Genomic DNA, 16,540 nt, shown 5'->3' on the forward strand with positions numbered 1-16,540 from the left:
TTTCTTAGCAAATTGAATACTTCTCAGAAAATCTGAGAAGTTACATAATTTTTCTCTCTTCCTTACAAATAAATGAAAGGGTTATGACTTCGTATGACTTGTAAGTAGAATTTTATATTACTAAAAAGACAAAAGAGAAGTTTTTATAACCCAAATCACATAAAAATATTTCAATTGTTGACTCATTTCTCAAACATCTTATATGCAAAATGCTATCAATAATGCTTATTCATCTATGTTATTGGCCTTTCCTATAATATAACCAAGTTTATAGAATATATTGGGAAGTGTAAAGTAGCAAAGGAAAAAATAAGGTAAAAATTAAAAAATTATTTTACTCTGAAGGAAAAAAATTAAACTCTTACTGAGAGGCACCAACATGTAATATTCTGTTTCCCTCGTAGCTCGGTCGGTAAAGAATCTGCCAGCAATGCAGGAAACCAGGTTCAATTCCTGGGTCAGGAAGATCCCCTAGAGAAGGAAATGTCAACCCACTCCAGTGTTCTTGCCTGGAGAATCCCATGGACAGAGGAGCCTAGTGGGCTACAGTCCATGGGGTCTCAAGAGTTGGACACAACTTAGCAACTAAACTACCACAACATGTAATATATTCTAGAGATAAGAAAATGAGACTCCAGAAGCTATTGATTTAATTAAAGATCAAATCACCAGTGAGTGACAGAGCCTGGAGGCAAGTTCTGGTCAGTCTGTGGAATCCATGGCCTTTGCCTGTAATGCCTGTGTCTTTGGTCTAAAAAGACCAAACTAGAATGTGCAGGTGACATATACATTGATGCAAGAAGACATATTTATTTTCTCTTCTCTTTCTTGTTTTTCTCGATTAAGGAAGTTGGGCTGTTATCTCTATTCTTTTTTTTTTTTTTTTTTAAAGAACCACGCATTTATTTGGCTACACCACATCTTAGTTGCGGCATGCAGGATCTAGTTCCTGACCAGGGCTTGAACCCAACCGAGTCCAAGTCCCTTGCCCTGGAAGTGAGTCCCTTCGCCACTAGATCACCAGGGAAGTCCCTGTTATCACTGTTCTAATCTTTGTATTTGCCTCACTTCTCAACTCATCTGATCTCTAACGTTCTAATGGAAAAACAGACAAATATCTTTCCTTTCTTTGTTAAGGCACATGAAAGAAATGGAATGTGGTGGATCTTTGGAAAATTCCCCTTCTTCATTTCAGGAGTCAAGACAATTTCATAGTCACTTTAAACCTAAGTAAAAGAAAGAATAAAAGGAAAAGAAATACAATGTTTTAGGCATTAGTACTACCAAGATTGTTTAAAAAATATTGTTCACTGAAAATCCTTTCCCTGGGTAATGTAATCAATTCCTTTTGGCTTCTTTTGCAGTTGAAGGCAGTGAAAGCTTATGGACTAAGGATCCATTGACCAGCATTTACTATCAGATAAATTCCGAAGCTGCTTTAACTTGGCACCAGGCGAGGAAGAGCTGCCAACAACAGGATGCCGAACTCTTGAGCATCACAGAGATACATGAGCAGACATACCTGACAGGTAATGATGTGACATGAAAACAGAGTTGTGAGGTCATGACTGTTGTCTTTCTATGCGTGCGTGCAGGCTCAGTCACTGAGCTGTGTCCAACTCTTTGCGACACCATGGACTGCCAGACTCCTCTGTCCTTGGAATTTTCCAGGCAAGAATACTGGAGTGGGTTGCAGTTTAACTTAAAAGCAGAGAGCACAAGTAATTATAGATATCATAATAGAGTCAGTCCTAAACAGATGGTGCAGAGGGCATGACAAATGTGAACCCTGTAAGAGACACCTGAAATGACAAATAGGTTTTGTCTCATGAGCCAACTTTCTTTTTTTATTATTTATTTTTTAATTGAAGGATAATTGCTTTACATAATTTTGTTGCTTTCTGTCAAACATCAACATGAATCAGCTATAGGTATACATATGTCCCCTCTCTCTTGAATGTAGCCAACTTTCTTTTATTAGTTGTGACAGTGTCTAGAACCTGTGCTGAGAAGGATTCTGAGGATTAATCTGGGCTCAGAGTAGAAGATGCCACGATCAATTAGTGATGTTTTAGACACAAGACACGGGTGCCAGACTGGTCAGGTATTCTAGGCATAGCCTCAAGTCAGTGGTTTTCCATTAGCATTGGAGAATTTACTTCCACCACAAACAGGGACAAGAGCTGGTTTTTTTTTTTTTTTTCCCTCCTGGCTCTCAAATTCCCAGACTACTGGTTTTCAGGTCTTACTGATACTATTTCTACATTTTTTTTTTTTTTTAAGCATTTGTTCATATGTGAAAATGAAAAGAATTAGTGTTTGCTTGAGATGAGAGGTTCTGTTTTAGCTTCTGTAATCCACACTTGGGGAACAGAGAGATCAGGACCAGAAATAAGTATGAGATTAAGAGCATCTGCATATGACTAAGAGAATCTGCGTATGATTCTAGAGCATTTCCTGCTCTGGAATCTCTCCTCCCATTCACCTTGACTCTGCTTCTAGCTTAATCTCTCTCTGTTCCAGTGACCACCATGTTGAAAAAACTCTTAGTGGCTTCACGTTTCTTATCAAATAATTAGCAACACATCTTTGCCTGACTTCCAAGGGCTGTCATCTGTCCACTGAATGCTGCTTACCTTTGTGCTTTTCACAGTCTTGACAAAAGAAAAGTTTTGGGCTTCCCATCTAATGTCTCATACTTTCTCACCTCCACATCTGTTTCCATGGCATTTTTTGTACCTGGCATTCCCCACATGTTATCCAGTTGAAATGCAATCTTCTCCCATTCTGTCTGCATTTCTCTTATTTGTTTAGCAGTTTTGTAAAAGTTACTTGTATATGCTCTACTTCCCCTACTAAATTATATATACATTCATTTTAAATTATAAATAAATTATATATACATTCATTCTACAAGATGGTGGTATCTGTGCGTGGGGCACTGTTCTAGGTCTTAGGGATGCAATGATACCAAAGCCAGTCATGTCCTATCCACATGGAGCTTAAAGTTCAATGGGGAAAACACATAAGAAAACAAACAAATAAATACAAATTATCATTAAATGCCATGGAAAGAGCGAACTGAATCCTGTGTAGAAAAAGTATTGGAGGGGCAGACAGCTGAAAGTGAGGGATGCCTTATGAATAGGTATGTCCCCACCCCCAGAGAGATTCACAGCAGAACCTTCCAAGGAAGACAGTATCGAAGAATATTTGCTAACTGACAAATGAGGACGCAACACAAGAAAAGCAATTATTTAGAAATTCAGCCTCACATTTTTGGACCAGTGATCAGTTTATGGCAAGAAGACAGTGGTTCTTAAGCGTGAAGTTGCTTATCCATCCCTAGGGAATTTTGTTAAAATGAAGCTGCCTGCGTGCAAACCCCAGAGACTGTAGATTAGTAGGTGTAATGTGGGAGCCCAGGAATCTGCATATGATCAATTTTCCAGGTGATTCTGGTTCAAGTGGATGAGGACCACACTTGGTAAAACACTATATTCAGTACCTGCTGTGTAAAAAACACCTACCGATTCCATCTGCCTGGACAGCAGGCAGCAGAGCTCAGAGGTATAGGGCAAAGACTTAGGAGCCTGACTGCCTGGCCTCTGATCTGTGAAGCTGGGGGACCTTGGGGGTAATACCTGAGGCTTCTATGCTGCAGTGACATCATCTGTTAAGGGAGAAAGTGTGTGTTACCTGGTATGGGGGACAGAGTTGTCCCCAGCCTTACCTCATTATCTAGGACTTTGCTTTCTCCAACTCTTTTTGGATGATACCTCCATCAACTGAAACACATTTCTCCTATAAGTTACTGTTTTTAAACTGAATTTGAAGATGTTGATTGCATCCTATTTTAGGTAGAAAAAAATGTAACATACATTATATTAGCACAACTTTGTGAAATATACAAGGCATTATTAAGAACGATTTTTCTACTTCTAGCCCATTTCTGAGGACTAAATCATGAAAACTGGCTCCACTGTAATGAAAGCTTTGTTGCAATAGTTAGGCACCAAGTATAACTTTGAAAACACCAAGTATAACCTTTTTCCTATTAATGTAACTGCAGCTGCCATTTTCTCTCAGGCATTACTAAGGAAATTGAAGACAGAAAAGCACTGTGACCTCACTGGGGGTGGTTGTCCTAATCTGTGTTGGTCTTTGGGGCCTTTGTATGTAGTGTTGGGACAAAGTACAGAGGGATCAATGTTTATAACCACATATCAAGATAAGAAGAGGAAAACAGACAGAGATAGATGAAATTTATGTAGATAATGAAAGAAGAGAAGTGATGAGCTGAGACAATCCTAGCATGATGTGTGCTGGCTTGCATGGGTTAGAGAAAACTCTATCAGTTGAAATGGTTTCACTTGGCTTTTTTTTTTAATGACTCTGTTTGTGTGTTGTGTTATCTTGACTCTTCTGTTTTGCTTGTTCTCTGGCTTTCCAGAAGCGAAGGGACAGAGCACAGGTTACTTTTGGACTCTCTTTCCAGTTGCTTAGAGCAACGGGGCCACGTGGGCAGGACAGCATCTCTGCCCAGCCCTCCACTCACTTCCACATTTCTGGCTCCAGCTCTGCTATCAGGCGCTGGCTGCAGGAAATGCTTCCCTAATCAGCAAGGGCTATTATTGTGTCCTCAGAGGAGCAAACAAGCCCAGAGAGATTGCAAGGCAGAGTTCACCTCAGATACTTAGTTGAATCTCATCCAAGCCTCTGGAATTTCAGTCAGCAAATTTGAATTGAAATCCGGGTAAGAATGACTTCTCAAATGAGATGTGTAGTATTTCCTGCCTTTTCTTTTCTTTTTAAAAAATTTTTTAGCCATACCACATAGCATGTGGGATCTTAGTTCCCTGACAAGAGATCCAACCCATGCCCCCTGCATTGGAAGCATGGAATCTTAAACTTTGCATCACCAGGGAAGTCCCTCCTGCTTTTCCTTAAGTCAGAAATACCAAGCATGAGGGGACAAAAGGAGTCTGATGGAGAATTTAAAAATTAATACAGACTTTTGTTTTTCTGGAAGGAAGATGTTCATGACATTTGGAATTTATTGGCATAAACTGGCAAAGACTCTAGAAAATGAAGGTGTGAGTGGGGTCATTCACTCCATTCTGGGAAGTAGATCACTAAAATTTTTTAAAAGCCACAAATACAATAGTTATACTTTTAAAATAAAATATGATTTATTTTATATGAGAATTTTTAAGAGTAAATTTCATTTGACAAAAAGGTATAAGCCTCTTTCATGACTCTGAGATCAAATCAGCTATTATTTGTTAAACAGCTTTTTTGTGTCAGACACAGCCTTATTTCTAAAGCTGATGCTAACCTGGTAAATAAGGATTATTGTCTTCACTTTATAGACGAGGTACGAAGGAGGGATGAGTTAAGAATTTTGTGTAATCCCACATGTTCAGAAAATAACTGAATTGGAATTCGGCTCTATCTTTCCATTACACTCTGGCCAGGTCTCACTCACAAAATAAGCAAAGATCTGGTGGTCCCCAATGCAGGAAGGAGATTTCTTAATTTAGATGTCAACAGCCCCTTGTTCTAGTAAATTTATTCTAGTAAACTGGCAGTCTGATTTCACATTAGCTGCTGGGTTAACAGCTTCTGCCCAACAGCCAATTCTTACATCACCCATCATCACTTCATCGTCTCTTCTATTTTTTTTTTTTTTTTTTTCGTCTCTTCTACTTTTACCCTAAAAAATGTTGGGACACTCAACTGAACTTCAATTCTTGAAACTGATTTATCACTATGTATGTGCACGATTAGGATTTACAGAACTGAAATAAGATACAGGAAGTGAAATTGGCTTGTTTACTCTGATTGTTTTTGCCAGTTTCCTATGGTGGTAGCTGGAGAACACATTGGACCACAGTTTAGAAAAGAAAAATATGGTGTAATATTGGACATTACTGTGTCTTATAACTAAGTTCAAAAGTAGGTATTAACCGTTTCAGACAATGCATACATAAAAATTAAACATTAAAAAGTTTAGCATGTGGAATTGATGCTTTGTGTAATAATACTAAAAACATTTGGTAATCTTCTTTATGAAATTACAAACACGTTAGAGAAAAAATTGTGGAAGATACTCATCAGGTTTAAGTGACATATTTAACACAGAATTTGAAATTTTTGTCAACTCTAATTCAGCATGGAGTGGTGGTTTAATTGCTAAGCCGTGTCTGACTCTTTGCAATTCCATGGACTGCAGCCTGCCAGGCTCCTCTGTCCATGGGATTCTCCAAGCAAGATCGCTGGAGTGGGTTGCTGTTTCCTTCTCCAGAGGATCTTCCCAACCCAGGAATTGAGCCCGGGTCTCCTACATTGCAAGAAGATTCTTTACCAACTGAGCTATGAGGGAAGCCCAGAATAATATTAATGATAATGATAATAATAGCAATAGATTACATTTATTGGACATATACTCAGGGTTAGGTCCTCTTTTAAGAAATGTAACTTAATTTTTCAAAACAAGCCTAGAAGTTTCTAGAGTAGATGAGGAATATCAGGAACAGGTAATTCTCTAAAAGAGCTATCATCTTTTCTCATTATGCTAAACATAGTAATTTAATTAAGCAATGTCAGGAAAAGTCTAATTTGTTTCTTCCTACAGTTCCTTTTAAAACTTTTTAGTTTTGAAAACTTAGATATACTTCTTTAAAGTTTTTAAAAAAAACAGGGGAATAACTATATCCAACAAGTCTGAAAACTTCATATAACCTAACATCAAAAAACCCCCCAAAGCCTGACAAAAGTTGAAACAACTTGATTGTAGACATTTTCTCAAAGAAAACATACATGTGAAAAGATGTTCAGCATCATTAATCATCAGGGAAATGCGAATCACAACCACCATGAGGTACCACTTCACATCTGTTACAGTGGCTGTTATCAAAAAGGCAACAAATGCTGGCAAAGATGTGGACAAAAAGGGAACTGTCATGCGCTGTTGGTGGGAATGTAAATTGGTGCAGCCATTATGGAGAACAGTGTGGAGGTCCCTCAAAAAATTAAAACTAGAACTGCCATATGATCCAGCAATTTTGCTGTGTGCTGTGCTGTGTTTACTTCTGATTATTTACAGAAAATAAAAAAGCAAAAAACTCATTCAGAAAGACATACACACTTCAGTGTTCTTTGCAGCATTATTTATAATAGCCAAGACATGGATGCAACTTAAGTATCCACTGACAGACAAATGGAGAAAGAAGATGTGGTAAAAATACATACACAATGGAATATTAGTCATAAGAAGTGAAAAATTGCCATTTGAGACAACATGATTAGTTCTAGAAGGTATTATGCTAAATGAAATAAGTTAACCATAGATAAATACCTCATGATGTCACTTACATATGGAATCTATGAAGCATAGCAAAGTGAGAAGAGATGTATAGATGCAGAGGGCAAATGGTGGTTGCCAGAAGGGAGGCTGGTTGGGGAGTAGGTGAAATAGATAAAGGAGATTGAGAGGTACAAACTTCCAGTTATATTTCAAAGTCATGGGGATATAAAATAAGGAATATGGTCAACTATATTGTAATAACTTTGTATGGGCCCAGATGGTTACTAAGCGTTATTGTGGTGACCATTTCATAATTATGCAATGTCAAATTGCTATGTAATACACCTGAAATTAACATAATATATGAAAAATCCATTGTTTGATAGTATTTAATAGAATAATTAGCCTAAAATATAGTATCAATATGACACTGATCTGAGAGTGACATTTCTAAGGTACATACCAGTAAACAGGCATATCCTCCTGACACCTTATAAGTTATTTGTTTACATGAATGAGGTGAGATGGCAGTTTTTGTTGGTTTCCTTAGAAACTGACAGGCAAATTTAATTTAAACAGGTTGAACCCCCTGAAAACATTGACGCAATCCCTGGGTGCCAGTCCTGATCCTCTGTCTCACTCTCACAAGTTTCTTATCCTGTCTTCCCTCAGTGTTCTCCATCTGTAGAATGAAAGCATTGGACTAGATATTTCCAAGGTATATAAAGTGCTCATGCTCAGTTGCTTAGTCATGTCCAACTCTCTGTGACTCCATGTACTGCAGCCTTCTGGGCTCCTCTGTCCATGGAATTTTCCTGGCAAAAATACTGGAGTGGGTTGCCTTTCCTTCTCCAGGGGATCTTCCTGACTCAGGGATCAAACCCAAGTCTCCTTCATTGACAGATGCATGCTTTACCACTGAGCTACTTAGGAAGCCTGTATATAAAGTACCTATGTGCAAGAGCCATGCTAACTCAGACTTCTTTTTCTAGAACACTTGATAAAGATAAGTGAATCTGAATTAACTTTCATTGCTGTTTTTACATGCCAGTATTCAATTTCATCCCATTTTTATTACTTTATTTAAAGAAATCACACAATAGGGTTTATTTTTTTTTAGTAAGTAACTCCAGTACTGAATCCAGTTTAGTTCATTAAGCATCAACCTACCTAATCAATATCACCCTAGTCAGTATCCTCAAGTGGGTTCTTCCTTTGGAAGTGCTTCTCTGCTAGAAGCTGAATAAATGATGAATAGCATTCAGGTCACTGTTCTCCAAGAATGTGATCTGTGCTTTTATGGGATATGGAATTGCAAAAAAAAAAAAAAAGTGAAATATGATCTTGGGGCATGGAGTCACTATAATCTCCATTCATTTGAATTTGTCACATTGTCACATGAATGTGTGTATATACGCTAATGAAAAATTGGGGAAAGTTTGAGTGAATTTGGATAGCCTAGTTGGTTACATAGAACTATAGAGTCTGGGATTAGATGTCATAGGAACCTAGGTTTAAATTTCAGTTCTGCACATGACATCTAAACTCTTTGAGTGTAAGATTCCTCATCCATACAATGGAAATGGCAGTACCTAATCAGAGACTGTGAGGATTAAAAATGAGCAAAAACAGAGCCCTGAATACAGTAAGTGGTTTTTTCACCATTCAAAAGATTTGACTGTGGAATATATCCTGTAGGGAACAGTAAAAATAAAGTGGTCCATTTGTGTTTACCAATTATGTTTTCAGATACTTCAGGTTGGTATTTTATTTAAGATGAAGGATAGTTTTCTTTTTCATTAACTTTTTAATCAACTAAATATAATATATAGAGAACAACAGATCTATTTTTTTAAGTTATAAGCAATAAAAGATTAGAGTTGTTTAACATAGGAGAGCTGAGATCCATGTTGCTTCTGTTTTGTTTTTTATTCTATCTCAAGCTGAGCACAGACTTTGAAACACTGTAATCAGGATTTATTAACTGCCTAAATGTGGCTCACTGGTAAAGAATCTGCCTGCAATGCAGGAGACGCAGGAGACCTGGGTTCGATCCCTGGGTTGGGAAGATCCCCTGGAGGAGGGCATGGCAACTCACTCCAGTATTCTTGCCTAGAGAATCCCGTGGACAGAGGAGCCTGGCCGGCTACAGTCCATGTGGTCACAAGAGTCGGACAGGACTGAAGCAAGTAAGCACATACGGACAACTACCTAAATAAAATGTTGTTTGTAGGAGAACAAGCAAGTAGTGTTTAGATTTTAATCAACATCTTCATGAGGAAAAAATTGATTTTTAAAAATATCATTAAAAGATTTTGAGAGTAAGTTCTAAAATATGAGGGCGCGGTAATAAGAGTGATGGATTGAAATATGTATTCAACTTCTCATGATAGGAAATGGTGACTTTTATACAAAATCAATCTTATTTTTTCTCTAAAATGTACTAAACATGTTTTGGTTTGATGATAGTCTAAAAGAGTCGTCTCCAAATTAGAAGCATGTTCACATGATCCTGTAATAGTCATCAACATGATGGGGGCTGAGGCCTGGTCATATCTGGGTTAGACTCCCAGCAAGAACATTCCTTGCTTATCTATGTTCTTACCTTTGTTTCTCTTCCTGCCAGTGAAGGTAACAGTTGTACTTGCTTTTAGGTTGTTAGGAGACTCAGAGGAGATTTGCAAGGCATGATTTTCATGACTTCTTTCTAATACATTTTGATTCAAATACTTAATTCTGAATTTGATGTCACCATCTTTTCTGAATGACAGTCTTATTTTTGTTTTGCTTCTCTCCTATAGGTTTAACCAATTCTCTGACTTCAGGACTCTGGATCGGACTAAACAGTCTAAATCTCAACAGTGGATGGCAGTGGAGTGGGGGCAGTCCGTTCCGGTATTTGAACTGGTTACCAGGTAGGATTAAGCTCGTTTGATTAACTCGGGGGGGGGGGGGGGTGGTTAAGCTGATTCAATTCATGTACATTTAATTTATCTTGGTACCTTGGAAATCTCCATCAGCTCACATGTAGATCACAAAGGGCCTAATTGGGAGACTCATCAAATGCAGTCCATTTCTCACCTTGCTTAGAAACCTGTCAGCTAGATTTGAATACACTAAAATTATAAGGATATTCCAGCTTTCTGGGAAAAGGACTTGTCTGGAAGGATTATTGCACAAATCAATACAGGACTCAAAGTATATATTCTCAAAGTATCCTTGATTCTCTAGGCATTATATTCAAATATTTGATTTTATATTTATGAGATATTATGTAATGCTACATATTATATTCAAAGATTTTATGCGTATTTATTTACATCCACACACACTATAAATTTAAGAAATTTAAATTATTTTGGGCTGGAGAATTTCTCGTTATCTTGAGCCATGAGATATTTGCCATTTTTCTGTCATTGTTATCATGATCTGAAAGTCTACATTAACACCATTTTCTCCTGTTTTTAATCAAATAGAGTTGGATTAAAAATAATTCCAGTCACAGTTTGTAATATTCCATACTAGCATAATCATTCATGAGCAATTTTGTTAACAATTTGTAGTTTAGTTGTCAAAAAACATAGGGGACAATCAAGCCTTCAATAGTTTTCTAGGTTTTTAAAGGACAGAGAAGACTCTGAACTATTTCTTCATTGTCATAACATAGAGGTTCAGTTCAGTTCAGTTTAGTCACTCAGTCGTGTCCGACTCTGCGACCCTGGACAGCAGCACACCAGGCTTCCCTGTCCTGGTTTTAAAATTATATATTAAAGTGATAGAAAAGTATGAGAAATGTCGGTATCGATCCTTGTATCAAGTGCATTAGCCAAGCTGACTTGACCTGGTTTTTTAATAATTTTCTAGTAAGCAATGGGATGAGAGGTTGGCTGTTAAAAATATTCTTCAATAGGCTTGAATTTAAAGTCTTGAGAAAGAGTCTGAGCTCTTGGGAATACTTTGTCAGCATTTAGGGTGGCATATTACTACTTTTAGGCTTCCCCAGAAGTAGTTGGCTTAGCTAAAGAATCCACCTGCAATGCAGAGTTACAGGAGATGCAGGCTTGATCCCTGGGTGGGGAAGATCCCCTGAAGGAGGGTGTGGCAACCCACTACAGTGTTCTTGCCTGGAGAATCACATGGACAGAGGAGCCTGATGGGCCACCGTCCATGGGTAACAAAGAGATGGGCATGACTGGAGCAACTGAACACACATTGCTCCTTCTAGCAGCTCTTCCTGTGAGCGCATGCAGAGAAGCGCAGCCCTTGGCCCGGCAGCCATTGCTGCGCATCATTACTCTGTAGTCTGTAACCAGGCAACAGGTCCTGCTCAGCCATTGGTCAGTGCCTCAGACCTTCCCACTGGTGACCAACTGTCAAGGAGCAGCCGTTAGTGGTCCTGCTCAGTCATTGGTTGGTGCTGTAGTGGGCCCTGCCCACAAGCAACCAACCATCAAGAAAAGACAGTTAGTGAGGCGATTCAGACAACACTGGAGTGATGGTCTGAGGTGGATCCGGGTCTTCTCCCTGAGACCCTTCAGCTCATTTGGTCTTGGGCCAGAAGGGCTGGAGGCTGTGTGCTGCTGGGCTCCAGAGCCCCCACCAAGGCCAGCCACTAGCCTTGGCCTGGGCCTTGAGGCAGTGGTGAACGTCTCCCCATTCCCGCCTCTGTGACCTCCTGGTGTTGGCAGTCTGCCTGGGTCACAGTCTGTGAGACCTGGTCTGCCCTCTTTGGGTGGCCTGAGGAGCCTGAGGGCCAGTTGGGCTGGACACCTTGCTCCCTTCAGAGATGACAGCTGGGCAGAGTCGGGGGACCTGGCCCTGAGGGAGCCATCAACTGAGCTCTGCCTCTTCTTAGCCAGGACTGGGACCTTGGAGAGACAAAGTTGTGCCTTCGGACCTTGCCCTTTCTTATCAGGACAGAGAATAACATTTGTTAGGTACGGATTTGCTTCCCTGATGGCTCAGACAGTAAAGAACCTGCCTGCAATGCAAGACATGTGGGTTTTATCCCTGGGTCGGAGATCCCTTGCCTGGAGAATCCCACAGACGGAGTAGCCTGGTGGGCTACAGTCCAAGGGGTCACAAAGAGTTGGACACGACTGATGGACTAAGCGGGGACTTCAGTAACTTTGGGGTTCTTGGGGGCATGAGACACCTATCCTCTTACATGGTCCTACAATAAACAATTCTCTGTTCCAAACTCCAGTGTTTTTTAGTATTGTTTGTCCTCCCTGTTCATCGGGGCACACGGACTTGCATTTTTGGTGACATTCTTCTCTCTTTCTCCTCCTATTGCCATCTTTCCTGTCTCTTCTTTCTAACTGTAGAAAATTTCCCCATGTCCAGGTAGTATCTAAGCTGGTCCTCACAGTTAGCTTGACTTAGGTTTTTGGAAGGGTACTGACTATGTAGAATATGGCTAGTTTGAAATATTGTGTCAGTCAGTTCAGTCGCTCAGTCCAACTGAATGACCAACTCTTTGTCCAACTCTTTGGGACCCCGTGGACTGCAGCATACCAGGCCTCCCTGTCCATCACCAACTTCTGGAGTTTACTCAAACTCATGTCCATTTAGTCGGTGATGCCATCCAACCAGCTCATCCTCTGTCGTCCCCTTCTCCTCCTGCCTTCAGTCTTTTCCCAGCATTAGGGTCTTTTCAAATGAGTCAGTTCTTCCCATGAGGTGGCCAAAGTATTGGAGTTTCACCTTCAGCATCAGTCCTCCCAATGAATATTCAGGACTGATTCCCTTTAGGATGGACAGGTTGGATCTCCCTGCAGTCCAAGGGACTCTCAAGAGTCTTCTCCAAAACCACAGTTCAAAAGCATCAATTCTTCAAGCACTCAGCTTTCTTTATAGTCCAACTCTCACATCCATACATGACTACTGGAAAAACCATAGCTTTGACTAGACAGACCTTTGTTGGCAAAGTAATATCTCTGTTTTTTAATATGCTGTCTAGGTTGATCATAACTTTTCTTCCAAGGAACAAGCATCTTTTAAATTCCTGGCTGCAGTCACCATCTGCAGTGATTTTGTAGCCCAAAAAATAAAGTCTGTCACTGTTTCCATTGTTTTCCCATCTATTTGCCATGAAGTGATGGGACCAGATGCCATGATCTTAGTTTTCTGGGTGTTGAGGTTTTTTTTTTTTTTTTTGGATGTTGAGTTTTAAGCCAACTTTTTCATTCTCCTCTTTCACTTTCATCAAGAGGCTCTTTAGTTCTTCCTCACTTTCTGCCATAAGAGTGGTGTCATCTGCATATCTGAGGTTATTGATATTTCTCCAAGCAATCTTGATTCCAGCTTGTGCTTCATCCAACCCAGTGTTTCTCATGATGTACACTGCATATAAGTTAAATAAGCAGGGTGACAGTATACAGCCTTGATGCACTTGTTTCCCTATTTGGAACCAGTGTGTTGTTCCATGTCCAGCTCTAACTGTTGCTTCCTGACCTGAATACAGGTTTCTCAAGAGGCAGGTCAGGTGGTCTGGTATTCCCATCTCTTTAAGAATTTTCCACAGTTTGTTGTGATCCACACAACAAACTCTTGTTATTTACCCCCCTATCATATATAAAATGAGGGGCTTCCCTGGTGGCTCAGATGGTAAAGAATACCTGCAGTGCAGGAGACCTGAGTTCAATCTTTGGGTTGGGAAGATCTCCTGGAATAGGAAATGGCAACCCACTCCAGTATTCTTGCCTGGAAAAATTCCATGGACAGGGGAATGCAGTCCTTGGGGTTGCAAAGAGTCAGACATGACTGAGTGACTAACACTTTCATAGTTTCACTTTCATACATAAAATAGCCCAGTGTGAAAATTGTTCGGGGTTTAAGATTTAGCTTTATTATTTGATCTCATCAGGGGAAAAAGTTATTTCAAAGAAGTAAACTTACTGAAGCTTCCTTGGGCCAGTGGTCGGGATTTTGCCTTCCAGTGTATGGGGTGCAGATTCAGTCCCTGGTTACAGAGTCGGGATCCCATGTGCCTTGCAGCCAAAAAAAAAAAAAAAGAAACCCAAAATATTAAACAGAAGCAATATTGTAACAAATTCAATTAAAACTTTAAAGATGATCCACATAAAAAAAAAAGTCTTAAAAAAACCAAAGAAATAAACTTGTGTAATCAACATTTTAAGTACTGGGATGATCCAACAATGGAAAAACAAATAGATATCCAAAATAGCTTTTGCTCTGTAGGCAGTAAATATTTCTTTGTGAATGTGTAGCAAAAAACTGGGGATCCATTAAATGTCAAGGATAAGCACATGAGGTTGTGAGGAGCTATCTGCTTGTCATACTATAGTAATCCTAATTTTATTTTTTCTTTTCTCTAAAGGAAGTCCATCAGCAGAACCAGGAAAAAGCTGTGTGTCACTTAATCCTGGAAAAAATGCTAAATGGGAAAATCTACAGTGTGTTCAGAAACTAGGCTATATTTGCAAAAAAGGCAACACCACTTTAAATCCTTTTGTTATCCCCTCAGGTAAGTGATCTATTTGATCTGAAGTACATACAATAGTTTAGAGATCAAATGACAGCCTAGTCCTAACTGTTGGCAATGACAGGTTTGGTTGATCATTTATGGAGGCAACTTAATGATATTCCTACAAATGTCTTTGTGTTGGTTGCTAACAGTTCCAGAGTGTTCTCGAGTGTTCAGCAGGAGCAAAAGCATTAATAAAAAATTTTAATAAATAAATAATTTTAAATAAAAATTTTATCTTCACAGCTGCCCTAGGTGGTAGGTATTATTATTCATGTGTTTTCAATGAGGAAAAAGGTTTTCATAGGCTATAAAAAATTTGCTCATGTGACAGAACTGGAATCCAAGGTAGGAAATCAATATCTAAAAAGGATGTTTTATTATGTCCTTGCTATGTAATGGCCTATCTGGGAGCCAGTGCTGTTCGTTTAACATATTAACTGAAGTCTTCACCAAAATATAGTAAAACATCCCAGAAGTAGTAACTGAATTCTATATACAGGCTAGACCAGAGGGAAAAAGGAGTTATGCTCTCTATTATAACGTTATAGAAGAATTAAACTACTAAGGCCAGACTGTATTCCTTCTTCAAACTAAGCAAAAGCAAACTAACTACATTTTTTTTTTCACCATCAGCTGTTTTGGAGAGACACTTAAAACTTCAAAGAGACTTATGTATGTATGTATGTATGTATGTTCTCTGCTTGGTAAATCTGATAGTGTGGCATTCTTGACTTTTTTTTTCTCCTTGACTTTTAAAAGCAATTTCATTTATTTTAAAATATTATTGACATGGATATAAAGTCCAAGGTATGACATGACAAATAATAATAATTTCCTGCAACATCTTATTCAAATATGCATTTATTCTCTGAATAACTGTGTCTGCGTGTATATCCTTACCTAGTTACTCTATGACTATATAAATAAATATGTTTGTAATTCTTTTTGTCTGTTTTATAAAAAGCAGCATATGATACACTTTGCTCTACTTTTGTCACTTAATAACAATTTTGAGTGTTATTTCTTCTGGTACATAAATAGCTTCTGTAACCATTGCAGGAAGAGACCATATTTTTTTTGACTAGTCCTCTCTTAATGGAGCTTTAGTTTACTTCCAATTTTTTATTATTATAAACAATGCTACAGTGAATAATTTTATACCTATGTGGTTTCATGTGTCTCATTATTCCTAGAAGTGGAATTACTGAAGCAGAGTGTAGGTGTATTTGGAACTTTAATGGATACAAATATGGCAGAGATTGCCAATGGATATAGATGAAGGTCCCATTATTGGGTTTGATTATACTTTACAGGTTCATCCTTGTAACTGTGGGCATGCCTTAGAGAGACTTCAGTAATTTTTATATTTCATCTCCTCTCTTCATTCCATATGATAAATAGTATAATCCTCCCTCTTGGAAGAGCTCATATAATTCTCCTTCAGAAGATTTTGAATTGCCACTTTGGGAAAGAGGAGAATGGTGGTTTTATCATCCCTGGTATAGTAGGCAGAATTCTATAACTTGACCTTGTTCCTTGACCCTTCAGTTATAGCTTCCTACCTATTAAGTAGAATACTTGTTTATATTATCAAGCACTCAGTCTATTATTCTTGTATCTCTGCGAAGTCTGTTACCGAACCAAACTTGGGTCTGCTAGCCTGTGCATGGTAAAGCCAATCTACTGACATTAAGTTGTTGTGAAGGAAAGTGCAGTGTTTATTGCAGGTGACAAGCAAG

The 16,540-nt window shown here is 38.8% G+C and overlaps 1 protein-coding gene across 2 annotated transcripts in view; it reads left to right on the plus strand.

The window, feature by feature from the left end:
- MRC1 (mannose receptor C-type 1) overlaps positions 1 to 16,540 on the plus strand; it is a 107,295-nt gene that overhangs the window by 21,628 nt on the left and 69,127 nt on the right. For both annotated transcript variants that reach the window (XM_061126316.1, XM_061126314.1), the window contains exons 4-6: positions 1,365 to 1,529; positions 10,111 to 10,224; positions 14,652 to 14,798. In XM_061126316.1, the coding sequence (XP_060982299.1) occupies positions 1,365 to 1,529; positions 10,111 to 10,224; positions 14,652 to 14,798 (426 nt within the window). The remainder of the gene's footprint in view (positions 1 to 1,364; positions 1,530 to 10,110; positions 10,225 to 14,651; positions 14,799 to 16,540) is intronic.

This window comes from Dama dama, chromosome 23 (genome assembly GCF_033118175.1).
Source record: "Dama dama isolate Ldn47 chromosome 23, ASM3311817v1, whole genome shotgun sequence".
NCBI classification, from domain to species: Eukaryota; Metazoa; Chordata; class Mammalia; order Artiodactyla; family Cervidae; genus Dama; species Dama dama.